The 23,592-nt window shown below is 41.0% G+C and overlaps 6 protein-coding genes across 8 annotated transcripts; 4 read left to right on the top strand and 2 right to left on the bottom strand.

Moving 5' to 3' along the window:
* The first annotated feature begins 4,584 nt into the window (after positions 1–4,584).
* Positions 4,585–6,919, top strand: LOC141832020 (cytokinin dehydrogenase 5-like). The gene is made up of 4 exons (XM_074719480.1): positions 4,585–5,176; positions 5,261–5,388; positions 5,462–5,988; positions 6,439–6,919. The coding sequence occupies exons 1-4, from the start codon at positions 4,585–4,587 to the stop codon at positions 6,776–6,778; spliced, it is 1,587 nt and encodes a 528-aa protein (XP_074575581.1). The 3' UTR covers positions 6,779–6,919.
* Positions 6,920–9,857: 2,938 nt separating this feature from the next.
* On the top strand, positions 9,858–10,941 carry LOC141832012 (uncharacterized). Its single transcript, XM_074719470.1, has 2 exons — positions 9,858–10,073; positions 10,172–10,941. The coding sequence occupies exons 1-2, from the start codon at positions 9,876–9,878 to the stop codon at positions 10,769–10,771; spliced, it is 798 nt and encodes a 265-aa protein (XP_074575571.1). The 5' UTR covers positions 9,858–9,875; the 3' UTR covers positions 10,772–10,941.
* Positions 10,942–11,608: 667 nt separating this feature from the next.
* Positions 11,609–15,137, bottom strand: LOC141832530 (inactive protein kinase SELMODRAFT_444075-like). The gene is made up of 9 exons (XM_074720026.1): positions 14,966–15,137; positions 14,279–14,433; positions 14,106–14,200; positions 13,005–13,996; positions 12,745–12,905; positions 12,490–12,566; positions 12,267–12,414; positions 12,028–12,180; positions 11,609–11,956 (listed from the first exon to the last, which is right to left on the bottom strand). The coding sequence occupies exons 1-9, from the start codon at positions 15,135–15,137 to the stop codon at positions 11,609–11,611; spliced, it is 2,301 nt and encodes a 766-aa protein (XP_074576127.1).
* Positions 15,138–16,528: 1,391 nt separating this feature from the next.
* LOC141832015 (uncharacterized) lies at positions 16,529–19,441 on the top strand. 3 transcript variants are annotated; one of them, XM_074719475.1, is made up of 7 exons: positions 16,529–16,648; positions 18,321–18,414; positions 18,500–18,562; positions 18,649–18,696; positions 18,797–18,847; positions 19,000–19,057; positions 19,148–19,441. In XM_074719475.1, exons 2-7 carry the CDS (start codon positions 18,352–18,354, stop codon positions 19,228–19,230), a joined length of 366 nt encoding a protein of 121 aa, XP_074575576.1. In that variant the 5' UTR covers positions 16,529–16,648; positions 18,321–18,351; the 3' UTR covers positions 19,231–19,441. The 3 variants fall into 3 exon arrangements, with proteins under 3 accessions (XP_074575576.1, XP_074575574.1, XP_074575575.1); XM_074719473.1 differs by having other exon boundaries at positions 18,794–18,847; XM_074719474.1 differs by having other exon boundaries at positions 18,293–18,414; positions 18,794–18,847.
* Positions 19,442–19,518: 77 nt separating this feature from the next.
* On the bottom strand, positions 19,519–21,498 carry LOC141832529 (uncharacterized). The gene is made up of 2 exons (XM_074720025.1): positions 20,414–21,498; positions 19,519–19,839 (listed from the first exon to the last, which is right to left on the bottom strand). Exons 1-2 carry the CDS (start codon positions 21,496–21,498, stop codon positions 19,641–19,643), a joined length of 1,284 nt encoding a protein of 427 aa, XP_074576126.1. The 3' UTR covers positions 19,519–19,640.
* Positions 21,499–21,793: 295 nt separating this feature from the next.
* On the top strand, positions 21,794–23,513 carry LOC141832013 (ras-related protein Rab11B-like). Its single transcript, XM_074719471.1, has 2 exons — positions 21,794–22,117; positions 22,993–23,513. The coding sequence occupies exons 1-2, from the start codon at positions 21,900–21,902 to the stop codon at positions 23,420–23,422; spliced, it is 648 nt and encodes a 215-aa protein (XP_074575572.1). The 5' UTR covers positions 21,794–21,899; the 3' UTR covers positions 23,423–23,513.
* Positions 23,514–23,592: the final 79 nt, after the last annotated feature.

Genomic DNA, 23,592 nt, shown 5'->3' with positions numbered 1-23,592 from the left:
AACATACCAGCGATAGCAAACCCTATCTTACGTTTTTTTCCCAATTAATCTTAAAGATGGACTATCTTTTCCAATTAATTCTAAAGATGGACTATCTTTACCCTAGCAAACTCTATCGGATAAATTCAAAAGCGTGAGTGGTTCCTGACCTAACGGTCAGAGTCGTCAATTTATATTGGACACATCAGGTAGATCCGCTTTGTCAAATAATTTATATAGATTGAGTTAAAATTTTATCAATCTATTTTAAAATGGATTCAAGTGGACCGATCCATGATCTAGACCCGCGACCTGTGTGGATCGGTCCGTGGTAGTTTTGGATTATTCGTGGATTGATTTTTTTATAAAAAAATTAAAATAAAAATAGAAAACTCAATAAATTAGTGAGTTTGATTCGTCTAAATCGCAATTCAAATTTAAAATTTTCAATTTGACGAGTTTAAACTGTAATTCAAATTTAACAATTTAATATTTTTTTTATTTTTTAATAGGCTCGTAAGTTGGCTCGTCTAATCACCAAGTTAGTGGATCCGTTCATCCTGCTCTGTCGTATGACAGATTTTTGATGAGTTAACCGACCCCATTATAAGTTAGCTCGTTTAACAGCTCTACTAACAGTCTAGTATCATTAACAGTTTGAGCACCGCGAGCATATGATATACCTTGCGAGAGAATCAAACTTTAATTGCATGTGTTATCCGCCTTACCACTAACCTTTTATATCATGCAATGCAATGCAAATGTGTGATATATCCTTAGCTTCCCTTTCATTTTCATGGTGCTTGTCGTTGTCATTTTGTTTTCTTCAGTTAGGGTAGATAAATAAAGATCCTTTTGTCTCGAAATGATTAGCCATTTGAAAGAAGCACTCATTGTACTCGTTGGTAATTAAGAGGATAACGAGGCATGCACATCAATGTAAGCAACAGGTTAAATTTACATAAGAAATTTTTTTTTCACGCAGAGGAAGTAAATCAGCGACCATTTTGGCCTTTTTCTCATCATGGCTAGCGCAGGGGAGGGACCGGGCCCTCCGCCTCAATTGAAAGAAGCACTCATTGTACTCGTTGGTAAGACGATACGCGGGGCATGCATGCATGCAACATTAATTAAAGTCCCCTCGATCGAGTCTAATATGAATATGATCATTCCAAGATGTGTGCAGTCTTCAAATATACGATCGATCGATGGCACAAGTTTTATATTTAAAACTAATTCATCCTTCAATTTTCTTTCTTTCTTTCTTTCTCTCCTGTTGAAACACATGCTTAGTGGCTCTAGGTTTGGTGGCTTTAATGCTTGGATTCGAAGAGAAACAAAAGAGATCAATTCGCATCGCCACTATGACTGATCCACTCGCGAGTTGTCCTAAAGAAGAAGATGATGATGATGACGACAATGACGCCGACTACTCTAAAGTTACAAAAAGTAAAACAAGGGATAAGAAGAGCAAATGAACAAAGGCGAGAGTGTCCCATATCATATGAGTCCATGGGCACCATAAGTCAAAAGATCATGTATAGTTCTCGATATCCCTCGGTCCTCTATGAGATCTCTAAGTTATGCATGTGTGTTTGTGGCGGGTGTCCACAAAGTTGCAAATCAAACCCTAGTGTCCTATGTGATGATGGAGTAGACCCTTTGTCACCTTTTTAGAAGTTATTTCCTTCTTTTCTATGATACTATTGTTACTTTTCGTTTCGGGTAAAAAGTCTTCCCGAGAGCTATTTGGTGTAGGGTGCTATTGGGTACCAATGATATTGAATTCAAATAGCAACTATCGACCGATATCCTTAGTTACATGAAGGCAAACACTACTATTGTCCATGTAATCATATAACTTTAGCTTGTATATAGACACTATAACTTAAAAAAAAATATTATCGACTTGTCAAGAAGTCAATTATCGATCTCCTCACCTAAGTTTGTATATAGACAAACCCTAGCTAGTGTCGTATGTGATGATGGTGCGGTCACGTTGGCTCAACCCTTAGAGATAGGCATTGGGTGACCCTAAGTCACCTTTTCAGAAGCTATTTCATTCTTTTTTATCATACTGTTGTTACTTTTCATTTCGACTAAGAAGTCTTTCTGAGCTAGAGCTATTTGGTGTAGGGTGCTATTGGGTACCAATGATCGCATCTCATCTTATTTCATAATTTTATTGTATTAAAAAACTTTGACGTTGGATAGTGTCGAGTTGATCGAATTTGAATCCGATATTCGATCTATTGTTCCTAATTAAGTGAAGACAAACACTACTATTCATATAATCATATAACACATAGACACATAATTAGCAAAGAATGGACTTGAAAAAATAGTAATATATATTTTTTCAATTGGTATATAGAATCTATCATTTTCTTTCATTTTCAAAAATATAATTTGCTCACTTAGAATCTTTTTAAATATCGAACACAATGACATGGACTAGCGAAATTTTGAGTGCTCTCTATCATTGAATAGACAAAAAGTGAACAAGATGGTGTGGCCCACTACAGTAGTGTAAGAGAGACCCAATCTCCAAGTGCATGCATCTAAATTAAGCTTGAGACAAGCCACATGGTGGTCCTATTGTTCATCCATGCCTATCGCGCATAATTTGTCTACTCGAAAATAATAGAGTCGACTTCGACTTAATCATGATTGCTTCGTAGTTTTTATGATTATCTGTTATAAGATGAATTAGGTTGATAATCTCAAACGGTCAAACAATGAAAGATAAATTACTTGAAATAACTGAGTTATCTTATATGGTCGAATTGAGCTTCAGAGCACCAGTGGAAAGTTGAGACACCGAGGTTGGATGTTTGTTTCCCAAGATACAACAACACAATCAAATACTATTTCTCTTTTGCTTATGTGTTCGTACTTTTATTTGTTCGTGGTCACAACCATCTTATATAGGAGCTTCACCCTCAACTTCATCGAATGACTGTCATATTAATGCGTGGGTAAATTTTACCCTAACCAATTCACACATAAATCACCTTGGTTTAATATAATCTTGGTCCTAGATTTGCATTCCTGCGGGCCCGCACGTAAGAAAGAATCTCTTCCCATATATGTCCACAACTTTAATGATGGTAATTCATTATAACCCATCTTATATAGGAGCTTCAACCCTCAACTTCATCGAATGGCTGTCATATTAATGCGTGGGTAAATTTTGCTCAACCAGTTCACACATATAATCACGTTGGTTTAATACAATTTTGGTCCTAGATTTGCATTCTTGTGGGCCTGCACATAAAAAAGAATCTCTTTTCATATATATTCACAATTTCAATGGTTGTAATTCATTATAAACCAACTTTGTGACCATAAAATTCCCAAAGTAAAAATAAAGACTCTCACTCACAATGAAGTCTTCTTCAATGCACCTCCTTTTCCATTCACATTTTCAACAATAATAAATTCATTTTAATATCGAACAATTTATCGACTAACATTTAGTCGTGGATGATAGAAAAACAATGATTCAACAAAGAAAGATCAAGATTTTAGTATTCTAAATTTCAAGTGAACGATGATGAGAAAGCAAGCGAGCAAATAAAGACAACACTTCTTTCTCCACTTAATTAATTGATAGGGGACATGTTCTACATTCAGATGTTATGTTTGGATGTTATATGTCAAAATATCGCCAAAAACCAAAAAATACTTAATAAATATTGTTGTTGTGTCACCATTCCCATCACTATTTGATGGTCTCCTTTGATGCAAAATTTCCATTGTTTGTTTGCTCTTTAATTAGGTTTGATTTTACATTTAAAAAATGATTTTAGTTATTTAAAAAAAATAACGATAGATGTCAAAGAAAATCAATTAAAGATATAGTTTTGGTGATAGCAAACACATTTATAATCCTTAAAACTTTAACCTAATAGTAGTCGATTGATATACGAAAATACAAGCCAAATTACGACAACCTCTAAATCGCTGTAAAGATTATATATCTTGGTCCCAAGATTAGCTTCAACTACAACTTCTCGAGTTGTTTGGCTGCTGCCTATTTAATTAAGTTGTTTGGCTGCTGCTGATCTCCAACTAATTAATCCCTTCATTAACTTAATTCGAAATGCATCTCTTCATTAATAGAAGAGAAAATAAAATAAGGAAAAGATTAATTAATTGCGTAACGTGCGATCGCATTGCGTGTGGAGATGACACAGCGAGAATCTTTGCCGCATTCGTTTTCCTTTTTCTTATTTCGCCATAAAACTAGTGAAGATAAAATTTTCATTTCAGACCCTAATGTTTAAAATTTTAAACCATTATTAATATTAGAAACGAACTAAAGGATATTTATTAAAGGAAGGTAAAGTACGAGGGGTTGAATTGGAATGTTGGCTAATATTAAAATACATACTCGGCGTATAATTACGGTGGATCTCCAAACCGCGATCTGGTATTACGTTAGCAATATAATCTCCACGCACCCCAAGATTTTGTTCCCCCACCACACATTAATTTTCCACGCCTTCCTATAAATACGCCACCATCCTCCCCTCCCTCTTCCTCCCCCCCACCGCCACCGCCACCGCCACCGCCACCGCCCTCCGCCACCGCGAACGAGGCATGGCAGTTAAGAGACACGCCCTGCTTCTGCTCCTCATATGCCGCCTGCTCTCCACGCTCGGCCTCACCGTGGCACCGGCGGAGCCGCTCCTCCAGCTCTTCGACAGCGGCATCGTCCGCCTCGACCCCCCGGCGCTGGAGGCCGCGTCCTCCGACTTCGGCGCCCTCTTCACCGCCGCGCCGACGGCCGTAGCGCGGCCGCGCTCCGCCGAGGACGTCGCGGGCCTCGTCCGCTCCGCCCACGCGGCGGGGTCGTCGTTCCCGGTCTCCGCCCGCGGATGCGGCCACTCCACCCACGGCCAGGCCCTCGCGCCGGGTGGTCTCGTCCTCGAGATGGCCCACGGTCGCCTCCCCGGCCCCAGACCGACTCCGGTCTACGCCGGTGGACAGCACTACGTGGACGTCTGGGGCGGCGACTCGTGGGACGACGTGCTGAGCTGGACGCTAGGACACGGCGGACTTGCGCCGAAGTCGTGGACGGACTACCTCCACCTGTCAGTCGGCGGCACGCTCTCCAACGCAGGCATCAGCGGGCAGGCCTTCCACCATGGGCCCCAGATCAGCAACGTCCTCGAGCTCGACGTCGTCACAGGTCAATAAATTCAACAATAAATAATAATTAATAATAATAATAATCTCAAATTTTAAAAATTAAAATTCTGAACCTTAATTTTAGGGAAGGGAGAAATGGTGACGTGTTCGAATGAGGAGAACTCCGAGCTGTTCAACGCCGTGCTCGGTGGGCTGGGCCAGTTCGGGATCATCACAAGGGCCCGCATCGCGCTGGAGCGGGCTCCACAGCGGGTAATAATCATCGTGATTAACTTTAATCCCCTATAATTAGGAACTAATGAGTCATTTGTTGACTAATTACCAGGCGAGGTGGATTCGGGTGCTGTACTCCGACTTCGCGGCCTTCACGCGAGATCAGGAGCGGCTCATAGCGCTGAGCGGCGAGAGATTCGACTACGTGGAAGGGCTGGTGATCGTCGACGAGGGCCTCATCAACAACTGGAGGTCGTCCTTCTTCTCGCCCAAGAATCCGGTCAAGATCGGCTCCGTCGCCGGAGAACAACGCGTGCTCTACTGCTTGGAGATGGCGAAATACTACCACGAAGAAGACGGCGGCGAGGTTGACGGGGCGGTGGAGAGGCTTCTGCGGTGGCTGAGGTATATTCCGGCGACGGAATTCACGACGGACCTGACGTACGTGGAGTTCCTGGGACGGGTTCACCGGGCGGAGGAGAGGCTGCGGGGTAAGGGGCTGTGGGAGGTGCCGCACCCATGGCTCAACCTCTTCGTGCCGGCGTCGCGGATCGCCGACTTCGACGCCGGCGTCTTCCGGGGGATCCTCGGCAACAACACCGGCGGGCCCGTCCTCATCTACCCCATGAACAAGAACAAGTATGAACACCTGCATGCAGCCTCCAAATTTTTAGAATAGATAAATAAATAAATAAAAGGGCACGAATTTAACCCCTTAATTAAACAATACATCATAATTAAAGCCACATTAAATATGCAAAAGATATCCTAAGAGATTTTTAGGTCCACCACTTCACCTCTAATTTAAAATTCTACACGTACATGAGAATGTTTTCTTTACAGCCAATAATTTTGCACCCTTTTGAGGATTGTAGATAATGCATCATTTTATATTATTGATATAACATTTCCTACACAAACCTTTAAACAAAGCAGTTTCCATCCGTCTCCAATTCCAATTTGGGTGCTTTCAACAAACAAAACCTGAAAGAGATTGATAATGAACTGATGTAAACATCTAATAATACATTCTTGTTTTGCACTTGATTAGCGAAGGGTATTAAAATGATCAAGCTCTTTGATTTGCAGGTGGGATGTGAGGAGCTCTGTGGTGATGCCCGACGAGGATGTGTTCTACTTGGTTGCCTTTCTCCGATCGGCTTTACCGAACTCTGACGACCCGACCCAGAGCTTAGAACACCTAAAACAGCAGAACCAGGAGATACTAGAATTTTGCCATCATGCCCACATCAAGATCAAGCAGTACCTTCCTCACTACAAGACTCAGGAAGAGTGGGTCGACCATTTTGGTCCTAATTGGAACCGGTTCATCGAGCGCAAGGCTGAATTCGACCCGAACCACATCTTGGGCTCGGGCCATGGGATCTTCCACCCCTCCCCATCTCCCTCCTCCCTGTTCCCTTCATGAGAAGGACCCCCCAAAAGGAAGCTTCAGCTGCTAATCACTATTCCATTCCTGCAAATTGATAGCACAGGGAGTTTCAGAACAACTGAACAACAAGAATGAGGCAAGGTGCAAGGTTTCCAGAGTGTCCAAAGAGTGTCCTAATCCTACCTAATGATTCATATATTTTTTTATATGGTCGCATCGATATGTACATATTACATAACAAGAGCTTAGGCAATTGTATTATTTCCATGATAAGTCAGTATTGTTAACAAATGGGACAGAGCTGGGGCCTTGATGATGACACACTGTGTGGATGGTTTCTGAGATGCAGACAATAAGAACTACCAAGAAGATGTTTCCATGGATCGAACTTTATGTCTGTTGTTCTCTAATCTCCATGAAATCAATTTGTTCAAGCTTGTCTCTTTGAAATGGAGTGAGAGGGAAACTCTGATTGATCAGTGAAGTAACAGTAAGGACCACATGAAGTTTGTTCCAAACATAAAACTTTCATTTGGTGTCACCAAAACTTAGACCTAACAATCTACTATCATAATAAAAAATACAAGAAATGATCTGGTTTTGGTAACCTAAACCAAAAGTGAGCATCAAACATGATCTTCAATATTTTCTTTGATAGGCTGCTAAATCTGTGAAAGAATATATGAACAGAATCCATTCATAACATATGGTTCAACCAAATAGCTATACGATCTTGAAAGTTACAAGATTTGGGAAGGTTTTGCACCAACAACATGATTGAGGAAAATAATGCACACTTATTGAACACACTCCTACCTGCCAAAGGATCTGAAGTAATTTCTGCTACTCATGTTTAACAACTATTTACAGGCAGAGGTGTGTTTCTTATAAAGGTTTAGGTAGGATATTCATTTTTCTGCCATTATCTCGATACAACATGGAATTGCAGTTCAACCAAGTATCAATTTAAGCAGCATAATCAAGATTGATGAAGCTTTGGTGGAGAAGCCTCAACAAACACATGCGAAAGGGCAAGGGCAATACAATGTGGATTAGCCTAAACCTACTCGATGGAGAACAATCGAGTAAAAGGTATGGTTAAATCTAAACAACCTCGTGCCTGAACTAATCTCTCCGTCATACCTAGACTTCTCTTAAACAAGATAAAGAAAATCTCACCTTTAACAATCTCCAAACATCAACCCTCCCGAAATAAAATTTTCTCCTCTCTTTGAGTTTTAAGAACTCTTAGGACCTCTAAATGCAGCTAAGGCAACTTCTAGGCTTTCGAAACTCCCATAATGAAAATTCAGTCATCACATTTTGTTCTAGTTTAACATTGAAGGAAAAAGAAAATAATCCAAAAGTACTCTTATTTTAGGTTCTTCAAGATTTGAGGCTGCAATTGGGCCAGTTAACATAGACAACATTGAAGAGTAGTTGCTTCTACATTGATGCACAAGATTCATGTTATTAAAAACACACAAGCTCCTGCTAGCGAGGTAAACCATAAACTCCATTTTATCTATTTGCAATTTTTCTTTATCTTGTTTCATCCGAATTCGATCGGTAGTTCGACAAAAACTAGCACATATTTCAACTTTTTTCATGTGAACCAGTATTTATGATGCCATTGAGGCTTAAGGTTTCTTTGAGCTAGTTGATACAAACACTCAAACCTTGGCACAACTTAACACAAGACTAACCTTGTTAGGTCATCCATGACCAAACCAAGCACAATGTGGATGCAAAAACCCATTGCTCAATCACACGACCATAAAGGAATTTCAACCTAAGTACACTAAAATGAATATTTCAAAGATTAAACAAAATAGATAAACTACAGATTGGTGATATTACTTCAATGATAGGCGATCAAGTATCTGTAACGACAAAAATCATCGTTTCTGTCTATAGGTACCTGACCAATTTAGGAGCTTGTCGATGGCCTTCGGGATAGGGCATTCGCTTTCCATTCACGAAGCCGTCGTTCCCTTTCCAAATATTCGATTGATAACGGAAACCAAGCAGATCCGGGAACAAAGATTGGACGGATGAGATGGCGCGCGAAAACTAAAAGGATATTTTCGAAACAAAAAATAGGATTAACCATTGTTTTAACGATAAAGAAATTACAATAAAAAATATCTTTTTTTTACTCAATGTTTTTTTTAAACAAATGATATATATGTATATATATTAATCGAATATTCAAGTGAGATATAATATCTGATTATTTAATTAAATTTAAAAAATTCTTTCATATCCTAAATTTTCACAGAATTAGGAGGAAATTATCTTTCTTACTATTGATCAATTTTACATAAAATGAAATCTGTCACCTCAACACATAATTAGTTAGTTACCAGAGAAAATTTGATTATAATCAAATAAAATGAATAAAGATTAAATTTCAATGAAATTGAAAAAATATCCTTCTCAATTTTTATAGTTGACCTTTAAATGATGGATTTGCCGAATTTCAATATGCTTGCACATCATTAGCGTTTTATTTAATAGACCTAACTGACTGTTCGATCCCCAGCTACGGCTATTTGCAAGAATTTTTTTTCAAATGGAGAATGCAATCAAAGGATTTGCACGGATTTCCGCCATATGCTTTCCGATTTATCCTGGTCATGCGAAAACCTCATAGTTTTGAGATTTATCATTTAATAGACCAAATCTTAGCTAAACTGAAATGGTTGATTAATGCGAACCAACAGGCAGTTAAACTCAATTTTCTCCCTCATTTCTTGACGGATTAGTGTAATATTGGTCTCGTTCGAAAGCTATTTTCACTAACTACAGATTAGTGGAAATATCTAACAAAACCATTGACTAAATCGCAAGTTATTCTCTTTCAAGAGGAGGAGAGAAACACACGTGAACCCATCCACCATCGCACACTACAAATCCTAAGCTTAATTCTAATATTTTTACTGTACGACAATTTCTACCGTCGATGTGATCTAGATCCAAGGGTCCACGTTTAAAGCGGGGAGAAGGTGGGCGATCCGCGTGCGCCATACGTGGACCAATAGGAATTCAGAAGTCTACTGTTCGTCTGTATTTAATCCCCAACTCGTCTACGGCTCTTCGTCTTTGGATTCGATATCGGGAAACCCTAGCGATGCCGGCGTTAGAGGAGCCGATTGTTAGGATGGAGATGTACAACGATGAAGAGCCAGCTCCGGCGAAGCCCGCGGCAGAGGAGGGTGCGATCGCCCCCGCTGCCACCGTCAAAGCGGCGAAAGCGAAGGCGCCTTCGTCCAAGGCTAGGAAGCCCACCGGTCCGAGGAGGACCTCCGCCCACCCTCCCTATGCCGAGGTGGCTAATCCAAATCGTTTTGTGTTTTTTTGGTTTTGTCGTGTTTCTGCTGCTTTATTCGTGGATTTGAGCTCGAATTTCGTTGTTTTGGAGTGTAGATGATCAAGGAAGCGATCCTGACGCTGAAGGAGAGGACGGGATCGAGCCCTTACGCGATCGCAAAGGTCATGGAGGATAAGCACAAGGCGCATCTCCCGGCCAACTTCCGTAAGATGCTTCTCCTCCAGCTGAAGAAGCTCACTGCCGCTGGCAAACTCGCGAAGGTGAAGAGTTCCTATAAGCTTTCCTCCGCCACTGCCGTCGTCGTCGTGGCCACTTTGAAAGCCGCCACGAAGAATCCCGCTACCGCTGCGTCGAAGGCGAAACCGAAGCCTAAGGCGAGGTCTGTGGCATCAACCGCGAAACCCAAGTCGATGACTGTCGCCAATGCGAAATCAAAGGTTAAGACGGTGACTAAGCCCAAACCGGTCGCAGCGAAGTCAAAGTCGGCAACAAAGAGGAAGGCGCCGGCGCCGGCGACGGCGAAGGCAAATCCCAAGCGCACTGCCCGGCCTGCCAAGTCAGCGAAGGTTTTGGCGAAGGATGCTCCGGGGAAAAAGGTCGTTAAAGCGCCGGCGAAGTCGCCCGCTGCCCCGAAGAAAACTCCCGTTAAGAAGCCGAAGTCCGGCGTTAGGACGGCGAAGAAGTCGAAGAAGTGATCGTTTACTTGTTTTGGTGAAGCGTTCGTTGTTTTCACGTTTACCTGGAAGGGCTGTTATTGTAAATTTGGCGAAGTTGTAGGGTCCCTTGTGGTTTGTTGGGTAAATATATAAATATATGCTCCTCTATATCACTTTTTTCTTTATTAATTTTTCAAAGAATTTGTTAATCGTTTTTATTCTGTAACATTATTAAAATTTTCAGGCGAATTAATTAGACATGTACATGATTTAGATTCTGAAGTAGGGGAATTATTATCTTTACAAGGTTATATCTTTTGAGAATATCAAACATTATCTCAATTATAATTTAATAGCAGATGCAGAGCAATTTAGACTATTAATTAGGGATCGAAACCATGCAATATTTATATTTTTAATCACTTTATCAGTAAATTATATAAAAATATTTGGATAGAAGGTGACTTGGTATGAAAATAAAAGTGAATTAATGACATCTCTCTTTATTCTATCTTCTAATTTATTTTGATTTTCAAAAGTATTAATCACCAATCATATATATTATATGTCAAAATTTAATGTGAAATGTTTCATTAATTATATCGACGTGGCTTTATCAAAATTTAAATTTTTATCCTCTTTTGCAAGTCTATTTTGTCATAATTAATTCAGCTATGTCTCAAGATTTACATAGACCTTTTTCTAATTTTTACTAAAGAAAACACAAACCAAATCATATATTCCACACCAAAAGTGACACATTATCACAAATATGCTTATATAAACACATTAGCAAATCAAATCTAAAGATCAAACCCAACAAACCAAAAAAGAGAAAAGAATAGAAGAAGAAAAAGAATCCAAGAGAATACAAATCTAAGGACTCTGCTGTGGTTGTTGTTGCTTTTGCTGTTCTTCCTGTTCTTCCTGCTGTGGTTGCTGTGGTTGCTGTTCATCCTGTTCTTCCTGCTGTGGTTGGTGTTGCTGTTCTTCCTGTGGTTGTTGTTGCTGTTCATCCTGCTGTAGTTGCTGTTGCTGTTCATCATGCTGCGGTTGTTGTTGCTGTTCATCCTGCTGTAGTTGCTGTTTCTGTTGCTGTTCATCCTGCTGTGGTTGTTGTTGCTGTTCTAGCCACATCCTTCTGCTCACGCTTCCATTGGCACATATAGGCGTGGAAGCACAGCTCGAATCCATGACCATGTCACCTTCGAGAATCCGAAGAACCTTCACACACCAAGAACGTTTACAGGATTAGAAGAGGACCTGCTTTCTTCTCACATTCGCAATGAGGGTACCTGAGACATTCGAGGTCTGAAGTCGGGCTCGCGATTGATGCACAGAGACGCTGCGTGCAGCATGCACTTCAACTCATGCTCAGAGTAGAGGCTCCCCAGACGCCGATCGATAAGCTCTTCGATTGCAGCAGACTCATCAAGCAATGGGCGAGCCTGCACGACCGAGGTTACAAGATAAGCATAGATGCAGGAAAACTATGAAGAAGAATCAATGATCCATCGAATAAGTCTCTCCTCACCCATTCAGTGAGACACTGATTGCCCTTTGGTTGGTTTACATCTACTGCTTTACGTCCGGTGACCAGCTCAAGTAGTACCACTCCGAAGGAGAAGACATCGGCCTTCTCTGTAATTTGCCCACTTTGGGCATATTCTGGTGCCAGATATCTGCAATAGAAAGAGTGAAAGTGAGAACTGTTCGCTAGTGAAACAACAGACATGGAGCATCAATGGTAGACGCACCCAATAGTGCCTATAACTCGTGTCTCGACACCAAGGTCACCATGAGGTTGCCATCTTGCTAAGCCAAAATCTCCAACCTTTGCTCATGTATATGAGGGAAAGAGAAACAACAATGAATAACTCATAAAAGATATCATCTACGAAGAAAATTGGTAGTTTTTGCAGAAGGTAAATCTACCTAAACATGGTTACAATTCCTTAGATACAGAGATAAACTGAGAAAAGAGGAAGAGGAAGACAGAAAGAAAGGCATACCATAGGTTCAAAATCATGAGTTAGAAGAATGTTATTTGGCCTCATGTCCCTGTGGACTATGCAACCAACTCTGCACTCCTCGTGAAGGTATCGCAACCCCCGAGCAGCTCCTACAGCTATTTTTTGCCTGGCAGCCCATTCGAGTGGATCTCGTTCTTGACCTGCAGCAAGAAACATTCATAGTTGAATGACTTTGTTTCATATATACACCTCGATAACAATAGTAATTGAACACTTGCATTTCATGACAAAAGAAGTACCATAAAGATGAGTATCCAATGAGCCATTGCACACATATTCATAGACCAGTAACCTTCTCCTGTCTTCGACACAGAATCCAATCAACATCACGACGTTGCGATGTTGTGCACAGCTTAGAACTTCCACCTCCGAACAGAATTCATGGTCCCCCTGTGAACTAGCTAGTTTATGTTGCTTGACCGCAATTGCTTGACCGTCTGACAGGACGCCCCGATGCACAGAGCCAAACCCACCCTCTGCCAAGAAGTTTTCTTGGGAAAATCCACCTGTGGCAAGTTCTAGCTCAGAATAGCTGAACCACTTAGGAGGTTTTCCGAACACTGGTGTCTTGTGCTGGCATATTGAACATAGTGGAGGTGGCCCTGGTGTTTTTCTAGACACAGAAATTGCTTCTCTGACGCTAAAATCTAAATCCGACCTGTATCTCAGAGAATTAATTCCAGCCTCCCTATCAAGTTTAGAAAATTTATCACTCAAAGCTTTTGCTGTAGTTGTGTGGCTTTTGGTATCAGGTTCTGGAGATTTATGATGAGTGACATTTGGAGATGGGCAGCCAATGCCTAAAACCTCAGCTGTCCATGGCTGAAATTGTGATCTTGCTGGAGTTAAATTCCCTTTCAAGGTAGTCATGTCAGCATTCCTTATTCCTTCAGCACTTGCATGATCTTTTGTTTCTGCAAACACAGTGACTAAAAATGGAGATGTTCCAGGATCTGAGCTTGATGCCGAGGGGGTCCAAGCTTCAGTAGCAGTGAATGATGCATCTACATCAGGACTACTAGCAGTAGTTGGCGTTACAGATGGCCCTTTAATAGACTTAGGAGAATCTTTATTGCCAATAGTGTTTTTATCTGAGTCACAAAGCAATTGGGGATTTATCTTGTGAGATTCTAGTAGATTCAATCTAAGAACTTTAGGGTGAGATCGCTTCATGACCGCAATGTTACATTGGAGTTTACGAATGCAATGCTTCTCCTCGTGCTTCAGATGTCTGCAGAAAGGAAAGGTGAGTTCATTGACAAAAAAATCAAAAGGAAAGATCAAATAATCCTTCCTTGCTTCTTAAACACAATGAAATGAGGAAAGCAAAGTATTATTACTTGTCCAGTACAACCCAATTTGACTGAACTCGCATGGACTCCACTGCTACTGCACCATAAGGAGATCCGGAAAGGACCTTTATCTTGATATTTGTCTACACAATCAAAAGGATCGAGCACATTCATAAGGAAATCAACTAATAAGATTGTATGAAGTACCTCCAACTACTGACCTTATTTGGATCATAAACATCTTTAAGCTGAAGTAGCATTTTGGAACAAGAATCAGTAATGTCAGACTTCTGTTCCAAAATAGTACCGAATTGGGAGCTTCTATTAGCACTTGCACAATCAGTAGAAAATCTTGGAAAAACCCATAGTCTTCTGCCTGAGATGTAGAACTATTAATCCTCAATGTCCAAGAACAAGAAAATGATAAATGACATTGTTTTAATATCTCAGTAACTTGGTCTGAAATTGCAATGGAACCCGCAAAAGCAAACAGTTAGAACACTACACTGAATATTGAACAACTAAGTAGATTATAGGAGATGAAGCAGATGCCTTAGTAATAGGAATAACTCTTGCTTGGCCAAAATTGATTCCATGAACAGGAGGTGGCTTAAAATCTATTTTACAATTCCCCTATATGCAATTAGAACTAGGTACAATCAGCTCTCAATGTCGAAGAGTGTAAGCCTTGGACTTGTGTTTATTCATAGTGAGTAAGCTATTACTGTTAGTTTAGTCTCTAAGTTGCAAAGATCTGTACCAACCACTTGAAAACCTTAAAACATATAAATTTTAACCTCGCTGAAGAGTGATGAAGGCATCATGACTAAACAAATGCCACCAGTGCATAATTGACAACGAGAAACAGCAAAAAGAAGTATAGCTAAACAGATTGGGAAGATCAATACCAGAACTGCAAGGTGGAACAACAACTAGAAGGATTATGCAATCACCAGGCTGAACAACATGTGTTAAAGCCCAAACAAGGGCAGTCTTTGAGATTTCTCTTGAAGCCTTGACCGCAACAATGACCTTCTCAGTGAGGCCATCAACTCTTCTTTCCTGCTGGTTGGAACTCATATCTTCCCAAAGTTGAACAGACCCTTCTCAGCTATAACAAGGGCTCCGAATTCATCATTGCTTACTGGAATCCGCAAATGCTGTTAGAAAAGTATTAGATAGAGTGGTCTTTTGCTACACCATACCAAACGTTGTCTTCGGCGTTTAAACGAATCACATGAAGAACATACTGCTTTGGCCTTCCCGGATGAAATGCTCCTACCAGCTAGAAAAGCGAAGATATGATGAAATCATGGGTGGCATCAGAGCAATGTTCTCGTGAATGCGACAGCGTCATCACACCGTCCTCGTGAACAATCTCCGCTTTTTCTCGAGGAGCCGATAGGCCAGGAAGATCCCGACACCCGGAAACAGTAGCAACTCTGCGCATTCAAATCAAATGGTCAACACCCCTAGACAACACGGAAGAGGATGTTCACAACCGGAAATCAGTTAGGAGAAAGAATCACCAAGTGGATCAAATTCCTATCTTTCAACGATTTCCATCTGGAAATCCAAAGCAGAAGCTCAAAAAATTACCAAATGCGAAGCTTTCCCGCATTCTCAAGATCGGCGCGGTTCTCCACGAATCACACTCGGGGAGCAGACAAAATCTGAGGCGAATACCGAGAAATGCGCGAGCTGTGGGGCTTCTAATCGAGATCTCTGCCCGCCCGCCCGCCCGCCCGCCCGCCTGATGCGTCCAAACTAAGAAAGCTCCAAATAAGCGAAGCTAATCGAAACCTCCGACACCGAATAGAGATAAAAGGAGATGTGAAAGATGCAAATCTCTTCTCTTTCCAGAACACTTTAAATTGAATGCTCCGGTTGCTATCAATTAATCCGCCAAACTGATGTTTTGAAACATGTCCATCGACGTGGAGGATTAAAGTTGCTAGAATGCGCCTGGAGTTTAACATATTTACGTGACTTCACCTTCCTTTTAACGGCTCTATTTTTCCCCACAGCGTTGTCTTTTTTATTTTCCTTTTTCTTTTTCATCACAAATTTTTAGTTTTTTTAATAAAATTTTTGCAAAATCCATTCTTCTCCATTTATTAAAAATAATAAAGTGAAAATTTTCAATAAAGAAAAATGTATTTATTTTTTATAATTCTAAATCTGGCAAAAAGATATTCGCATAACAATAAATGAAAATGATCACAGTTTATACGAATTTAAATTCATAAAAAAAATTCATACGGTGGGCCCTACATAGTTTTAACGTTCACTTTGGGGCCTCTCGAGGAGTGGACTACAGATACGATGGGGCCCTACATACTCGCGTTGTGGGCCCTACATACACGCGCTGTGAGTGGTGCAGCAACGCTGTTCCCTGTCTCGGGTCCTCTATACTACGCGTCTTCCATCCCGCGATTCATTTTTTCCTCTCTCTTACACGCAGACACACGCACACCGTTTCTCGTCGCCATCGTTGAATTTGGGGAGGCGGAGAAGAAGAAGAAGAAGGAGCAGATCACCTCTCCCTCAAGCTTCGACATCGCTGGTTCAAGATTCTTCTCTCTCTGAAGGTAGTAGAAGCTCCTACTTCTTCCGTTGCTAGCTAGCATTCATCAAATCTCGTCTTTGCCACATTTTTTTTTTCGTTTTCCGTCTGTTTTTTTTGCATCGTGAATCCCATCCGCTTCCGATTGTGTGATTTCGTCGCAATCTGTTCTTCCCTAATCTGTTCTTCCAATTGTAAAAATCTTCGTTTTATATTTCCCTCTGATCATGCATCCCATCAGCTTCCGATTGTCTTGTTGTCCGAACTGCTGGATTTCTAGGTAAGATCAGTCGGGTTGATATTGATTAGGGAATTGTGGAACAGCAACGAGGATGAATGTGATAAATTTCTAGATCTTGTGTTAGATTGGGCACTTGGCTGTATGGTTAGGCTGGTGGTCTTGATTTTGTGATGGTGATTCGTCCAGACCCAATATATCTTGATTTTGTGATGAATAATTGCATCAGACCCAATGTACTTTCAAATCTGAGCTATACTGTTTCTTCTTAAATGGATTAAAGTTGACAGTTTAATTGCCTAAAGCTCATAGGTTTGAGTAGGAGGAATTGTAATCCTTAATTTCTCTGGTTGAATTGAATTGAAATGTGATTTTTCACAGAAGATTAGAATTCCTCAGGTTCAACATTTTCATTAATGTACCCTTAGCAAATGATTAACGACAATGGCAACAATATAACTTATATTGTACTATGTTAGGATTAGATTAAAAGTGTTCTTTGAAGTTATACAGTTGAACAATATTAGGTTAATCATTAATGTGTAATATAACTTTAGGATAATGATATAAGTTAAGCAGGATAGGGTTCATAGGTAATAGTATAATACTATTAGATTAATTGTGGTAATTGAAGTTGCTCATACATTAATGTGCAACATAAGTTAGGACAATAATTATTTAAGCTAAGCTGGATTAGTGTTATGGGATATAGTTTAATACCATAGATTAAGATTATATGCATGTTGTATTGAATCACTAGAATAAATTCAGTTATATTAGATTATTATTAATATTTATGTTTTTTAAGATTTATTTGCCCTTGTCCCTGTATATATAATTTGTGGCCTTTTTTTTGCAAGTTTGTGTTCTTATTGTGAAAAAGAATCGAGCGGCTAACATGGAATCACACAGATTTGCATCCAAAGTATTAGAATTATGCCCGGTCCAGATACTGGCACCTACACTGACAGAATAAGGAAATTTCCCTGAAAACCAGCCATTTCTTCCAATTAATACACACCTTATTCTCTTTATCTTATTTGGATTCAACCTTGCAGTAATGCATGGTAAACTTCATTGAGAAAATTATAGGGAGAATACTCCAGTGAAGGCATCGAAAAGAATTGTAAAGCAATTCGCAAACTCTACGCTGGAGCACAGAAAGGTTATTGAATTCTAGATTGATTCCTAAGCCTAACTAAATCCACCTTTGTCTTTCACAAGAATCTCTTATTGATCCATATACAGGGGTCATTTTGTTCATCTACATGTTTCTCTACTTACGTATCTGGTTGTGTAACTGCTACTGAACATCTTAGTTTAGGAATCTACTAATTCTGCTCAACTGTTTATTAAAATGTTCTGCAATATTTCTAATCTTTGTTTCTAGCTAATGTCATTATACTATAATTCTAGCTAATATAATTATAGTATATTTTGCCTGCCTCTTCATTTGCAGTTCTCTAAATTCATTACCCTTCGTGTGAAACATGGATGCCGATGAGGATCTGAACCAAACTGAGGTGAATGAAATGCCATCATCTCAACAAGAGGTAACAATGAAAAACCATTCTTTTATGAGTTGTTTTTCATAAAATGTCTCTAAGAATTATTTATTAATAACTTAACTTTTTGCAGGAGGAAGTGCTCAAGAAGAAGTATGGAGGAATTGTACCGAAAAAACCACCACTCATCTCCAAGGCAAGTGATGATCTACTTTTGTAACATAGTTACCTTTTTACCTTCGTTGAATTCCAGATAACCAACATTTTTGGAGGGTGATGCAGGACCATGAGCGAGCTTACTTTGATTCAGCAGACTGGGCTTTAGGCAAGGTATAACTGTATTTTTATCAGCTTGCATGCCTTAGCAAAGATTTTTTTTTTATGTTTTTGTTCTTCTATCTTTCGACTTGGTTTTTCGCTACTATAGCAGGGGACGGAGAAACCCAAAGGGCCCCTCGAGGCACTACGACCAAAATTACAGGTAACGACTCTTACCACGTTTGCTCTAGTTCTATTCCTCAAAATTTATCATGATACAGTATATCAAGAATGAAAAATGAAAGTGTTCATGCTTCTTTTGAACACAGCATACCTGTTTCATGATATATTTTGCTTCCATTTCAATTTTGTCAGCCCACTCAGCAACAAGCACGGTCTCGTCGATCGGCCTATGCATCTTCCGATAATAAAGGTGATATCATGTTATCTTATTTCACCTGATTTAGTCCTTGGAAACGACTATAAGCCATGCTAACTTTCTTTCCCCCTCTTCAACTTGTAGATGGAGGTAATGCTGCTGCTGAAGAGATGACTGAGGACACCAACAGCAGTGATCATAAAAGTATAGATTTCCTGGATCAGTAGTTACTGCCATTCCATTCTACCCCTTTCCGATGCCGCTAATAAGAAAGTGAGAGTAGGTTGTCATATTTCCTGATTAAGGTCGAAGAACTTTCGTTTCAATTTCAATTTTTATCAAGCATGATGAAGCACTTTCCAAGTTCATGTGTCAACTTATTGTTCCAAGGTTCACAATTCTAGTATCTTTCTGGATATCAAATATAAGCTTTCTAAACCCTTAAAGGAACTTGTAATTCAATAGGACATCAACAAAGATTGGCGATATAATTTGATCTTCATGTTAAATACTAGACTTGGCACTAGTGATGATGGTTATTCAAGGCTGTTATTGTTTGAACTTTGCGTTTCAATGTCAAATACTCCTCATCATTGTTATCCACCACGTTGATAATCTAGTCATTTGCTGAAAGATCTCACCAGTAATCTCCGCACGAACATGAGCCGCCACTGAAATGGTGAAATCGGTTGGAATCTCGCAAAATCACCAATCTGTTCTCAATTGCAGATATAAACTTAATAGCACTATGACAATCTTGGCACACTCTTAGGTTCTTGATTACTTGAATCGGCCTTCCGGGTGGTATACTTAGGATTCCAAAAGCAACCGGCCAGGAAGAAAAAAAAAAAAAAAAAAAAGACAGAGGGAAAGAAAAGAAGAAGAAGAAATAAAGAGAGGGAGGTGGAGGGGGAGGTGCAGGAGAGGGGAGGGGGGGGGGGGGGGGAGGGCAGGGGTGGAAGAAGGCAGGGAGGGAAGGGGGGGAAGAAGAGGGGAGGGGGAGAGGGAGGGAGGGAGAGGGGAGGGAGGAAGGGGAGGGGAGGAGGGAAAGAGGGAAGAGAGGAGAAGAAGAAGAAAGGAAGAAGAAAAGAAAGGAAGAAGAAAAGAAAAAAAGAAGAAGAAAAGAAGAAGGAAGGGAGGAGGAGGAGGAGGAGGAGGAGGAAGGAGGAAGGAGGAAGAAGAAGAAGAAGGAAGGAGGAGGAGGGAAGGAAAGGGAAAGAAGAAGAAGAAGAAGAAGAAGAGAGAGAGAGGAAGGAAGGAAGGAAGGAAGGAAGGAAGGAAGGAAGGAAGGAAGAAGAAAAAAAAAAAAAAAAAAAAAAAAAAAAAAAAAAAAAAAAAAAAAAAAAAAAAAAAAAAAAAAAAAAAAAAAAAAAAAAAAAAAAAAAAAAAAAAAAAAAAAAAAAAACAGACCACGAGACTGCATCCCTCTGTGGCATTTCGTCGAACATCCGCCGTGCCTGGTCGATCATTCCGCACTGACCGTATCCTGTGATCATGGTGTTCCAGGTGTCCACGTTCTTACATGGCATTTGATCGAACAGCTCCGTTGCATCGTCCATCTTCTGCCTCTGCACGTATCCCGCAATCATGGCGTTCCATGAAACAGTGTTTCTGTCAGGCATTTCGTCGAACACCTTCCTCGCCTCCTCGAGCATGCCGTTCTGTGCGTACCCGGAAACCATAGCGGTCCAACTGAAGACATCGAGAGAAGGGGACTCATCAAAGAGTCTCCTTGCTACGGCCATGTCCCCGTTCTGGGCGTAGCCGGAGATCAAGGTGTTCCAGGAGACAATGTCTCTCTTCGGCATCCGATCGAAGAGCTGCTGCGCTTCAGGAAGTCGTCTTCTGCGTACATAACCAGCGATCATGGCGTTCCAGGATATCGTATCCCAGTTGGAATTGGAATCGAAGAGCCGCTGCGCGGCCTCCAGTAGGCCGTTCTGCACGTAGGCGGCGAGGATGCCATTCCAGGAGATGGAATTCTTGTCCGGCGTCCTCTCGAACATATCGCGAGCCTCCTCGACGAGGCCGCTCCGGGCGTAGGCGGAGATCATGGTGTTCCAGGTGACGGTGTCCTTGAGGGGCATCCGATCGAAGAGGCGTCGGGCGGAGGCGAGGTCCCGGTTGAGGACGTGGCCGTGGATCATCATGTTGAAGGAGACGATATCCGGGCGGGGCATGGACTGGAAGAGGCGGACCGCGAGGGGGAAGCACCCGTTGGAGAGGTAGCCGGAGAGCATGACGTTCCAGGAGACGATGGTCCGGCGGCGCATGCGGCGGAAGAGGGCGTCGGCGGCCGCGACGCGGCCGCGGCGCATGTGGGCTGTGATGGTTTTGTTCCATCGCACGACGTCGGGATCGGACGCCGGAGAAGCTGAATTCTTGAGATCGCCGGCGCGGGGACGACTGGTGGGGTTTGAGGGGAAGGAGTGGGCCGAGGCGGCGGCGCTGGTGTAGAAGAAGCGGCGGGGGAAGATCTTCGAGCAGAAGCGCATCTGGTAATCTTCAGTAATTTTATTATAATTTTGCTATTTTTGTTCTTAATTTGTAGTTCTGCATTGCTCAGGCCATTAAAGAAACAAATGTTTAATTATTTTAAACATTTAATAATTTTTAATTCTTCTATAAATAGTAAAAGATATTGAAATTAAGAAAAAAAAATGACACAATAAAATTTCTACTTCCAATATTTTTATCTTTCTTCTAGAAACCTCTATTGCCTCCGCCATTGTGTGTGTATATATATATATTTATAGTCACGGAAGATCAAAATAGAAAGCCTAAAAATATAGGAGAAACCATTTCCAATGAGAACGCTTCCTTCTCATTCTCTCTTTAGCGCGAGATCGAGATCGATTGCCGGAGAGAAGGAAGAATCGGAAGCAGCGGCTGAGGAATGGCGTATAGGGCGGACGACGACTACGACTACCTCTTCAAGGTGGTCCTCATCGGCGACTCGGGCGTCGGCAAATCCAACCTCCTCTCCCGGTTCTCTCGCAACGAGTTTAGCCTCGAGTCCAAGTCCACCATCGGCGTCGAGTTCGCCACCCGGACCATCCGCGTTGACGACAAGGTAATCAAGGCCCAGATCTGGGACACCGCCGGCCAAGAAAGGTTCGACCTCTAGGGCTCATCTCATTTTCGATCTAGTTCTGAACTTTTGGTTGACTTTACATTTACATTAGTGGAAATATGGATTTCCATCGAATTTTTTGCTCGATGCGAATTAGTTCTTTGTTTTTATGCTAATTAATTCTTCGACCGATGGTTATTCTCAATTTCGATCCAAGCTTTTGGATGGTAGGATTTAGATCGGATTGCGGAATTCTTACTAATTCGAAAGCAATTGATATACGGATTTCCTTTGGCTTGATGCGAATTGATTCTTAGTTTTAGGTTGATTTGCGTTCTGAGTTATTCATCTACTTTTCGTGAAGTTCATAATTACTGATGAATTCATTTCAAACTTACTGCTTCCAACGGATCTACTATTGATGGAAAATCATAATGACTGATGAATTCTATTCGAACTTATTGCTTCTTCGATTATCGCAATTTACTTCATCAGATCAGATGGAAATCATAATTACTAATGTTTTCTCTTCAAATTGCTGGCATGGAATCGTATCAAATTGGAAATTACTAATGGTTCGATGCCTCATCTTCAACATCTATTTCATATTTAAACTAAACAGTGGAATTTTTGTTCCATTAGAATTCATAGAATTAGAATAAACTCTGCACCATGTATGAATTGAATTCATAGCCTCCTACTCGCTCCAAGTTTGCATATTATTTTTATCGTTAATCAGATTTTGGTCATTACTCTTGGACGTTTTGTGAGATTGCTTAATGGCATTTTGTCTGATCTAATTAATCTGCTACTAGTTCGCAAATTCCTATCTAAAATACTTGTTCCTGCATTAGTTTGAGTAGCTCTTATGGCTTAAATCTACAGCTATTAAGAAACTAATATCTTCTCGAATAAGGTACCGAGCGATCACTAGCGCATATTACCGCGGAGCCGTCGGTGCCCTCGTCGTCTACGATATTAGTCGGAATATGACCTTCGATAACGTGGAGAGATGGTTGAAGGAGCTGAGGGACCACACTGACTCCAACATCGTGATCATGCTCGTGGGTAACAAAGCCGACTTGCGTCATCTTAGGGCTGTCCTGACCGAGACCGCGAAGTCTTTTGCTGAGAGGGAGAACACCTTCTTCATGGAGACATCCGCTCTCGAGTCGATGAATGTAGATACTGCCTTCACGGAAGTGCTCGCTGAGATCCATCGCGTGACGAGCAAGAAGGCACTCGATGCGAGTGACAACACTGTGATGTTGCCCAAAGGACAGACGATCAACATCAATTCTGATGACGTATCAGCTGTTAAGAAAGCTGGTTGTTGTTCGTCTTAGCTTCTCCTCTGTTGGGCAACCGATGCGGAAGGTTAGCTTAAGGGTTAAACGATCATAGAAATGCGATTGGCATAGCTTAGAATTTGGATGCTGATAGATATCTATATCTTCTATATCTTGCACCCAATCTTTACTAGTTTTTTATTTTTATTTTTTGCCTTCTTTTCTTC

This window comes from Curcuma longa, chromosome 7 (genome assembly GCF_044706935.1).
Source record: "Curcuma longa cultivar G26 ecotype Majalengka, Jawa Barat chromosome 7, ITB_CL_G26_1.1, whole genome shotgun sequence".
NCBI classification, from domain to species: domain Eukaryota; kingdom Viridiplantae; phylum Streptophyta; class Magnoliopsida; order Zingiberales; family Zingiberaceae; genus Curcuma; species Curcuma longa.
This window is presented reverse-complemented; position numbering and strand designations above follow the sequence as displayed.

What these genes read in the sequence shown, in the direction of transcription:
- LOC141832020 (XM_074719480.1), top strand. Translation starts at nt 4,585, where the DNA reads ATGGCAGTTAAGAGACACGCCCTGCTTCTGCTCCTCATATGCCGCCTG. An exon ending in TGGAGCGGGCTCCACAGCGG is followed by an intron (nt 5,389 to 5,461) that starts GTAATAATCATC and finishes ACTAATTACCAG; the next exon opens with GCGAGGTGGATTCGGGTGCT. An exon ending in TACCCCATGAACAAGAACAA is followed by an intron (nt 5,989 to 6,438) that starts GTATGAACACCT and finishes TTTGATTTGCAG; the next exon opens with GTGGGATGTGAGGAGCTCTG.
- LOC141832012 (XM_074719470.1), top strand. Translation starts at nt 9,876, where the DNA reads ATGCCGGCGTTAGAGGAGCCGATTGTTAGGATGGAGATGTACAACGAT. An exon ending in CCCACCCTCCCTATGCCGAG is followed by an intron (nt 10,074 to 10,171) that starts GTGGCTAATCCA and finishes TTTGGAGTGTAG; the next exon opens with ATGATCAAGGAAGCGATCCT.
- LOC141832530 (XM_074720026.1), bottom strand. Translation starts at nt 15,137, where the DNA reads ATGAGTTCCAACCAGCAGGAAAGAAGAGTTGATGGCCTCACTGAGAAG. An exon ending in ATTGGATACTCATCTTTATG is followed by an intron (nt 12,906 to 13,004) that starts GTACTTCTTTTG and finishes TTCTTGCTGCAG; the next exon opens with GTCAAGAACGAGATCCACTC. An exon ending in CTCATGATTTTGAACCTATG is followed by an intron (nt 12,567 to 12,744) that starts GTATGCCTTTCT and finishes ACATGAGCAAAG; the next exon opens with GTTGGAGATTTTGGCTTAGC.
- LOC141832015 (XM_074719473.1), top strand. Translation starts at nt 18,352, where the DNA reads ATGGATGCCGATGAGGATCTGAACCAAACTGAGGTGAATGAAATGCCA. An exon ending in TGCCATCATCTCAACAAGAG is followed by an intron (nt 18,415 to 18,499) that starts GTAACAATGAAA and finishes AACTTTTTGCAG; the next exon opens with GAGGAAGTGCTCAAGAAGAA. An exon ending in AACCACCACTCATCTCCAAG is followed by an intron (nt 18,563 to 18,648) that starts GCAAGTGATGAT and finishes AGGGTGATGCAG; the next exon opens with GACCATGAGCGAGCTTACTT.
- LOC141832529 (XM_074720025.1), bottom strand. Translation starts at nt 21,498, where the DNA reads ATGCGCTTCTGCTCGAAGATCTTCCCCCGCCGCTTCTTCTACACCAGC. An exon ending in CAGAGGGATGCAGTCTCGTG is followed by an intron (nt 19,840 to 20,413) that starts GTCTGTTTTTTT and finishes TTTTTTTTCTTC; the next exon opens with CTGGCCGGTTGCTTTTGGAA.
- LOC141832013 (XM_074719471.1), top strand. Translation starts at nt 21,900, where the DNA reads ATGGCGTATAGGGCGGACGACGACTACGACTACCTCTTCAAGGTGGTC. An exon ending in GACACCGCCGGCCAAGAAAG is followed by an intron (nt 22,118 to 22,992) that starts GTTCGACCTCTA and finishes TTCTCGAATAAG; the next exon opens with GTACCGAGCGATCACTAGCG.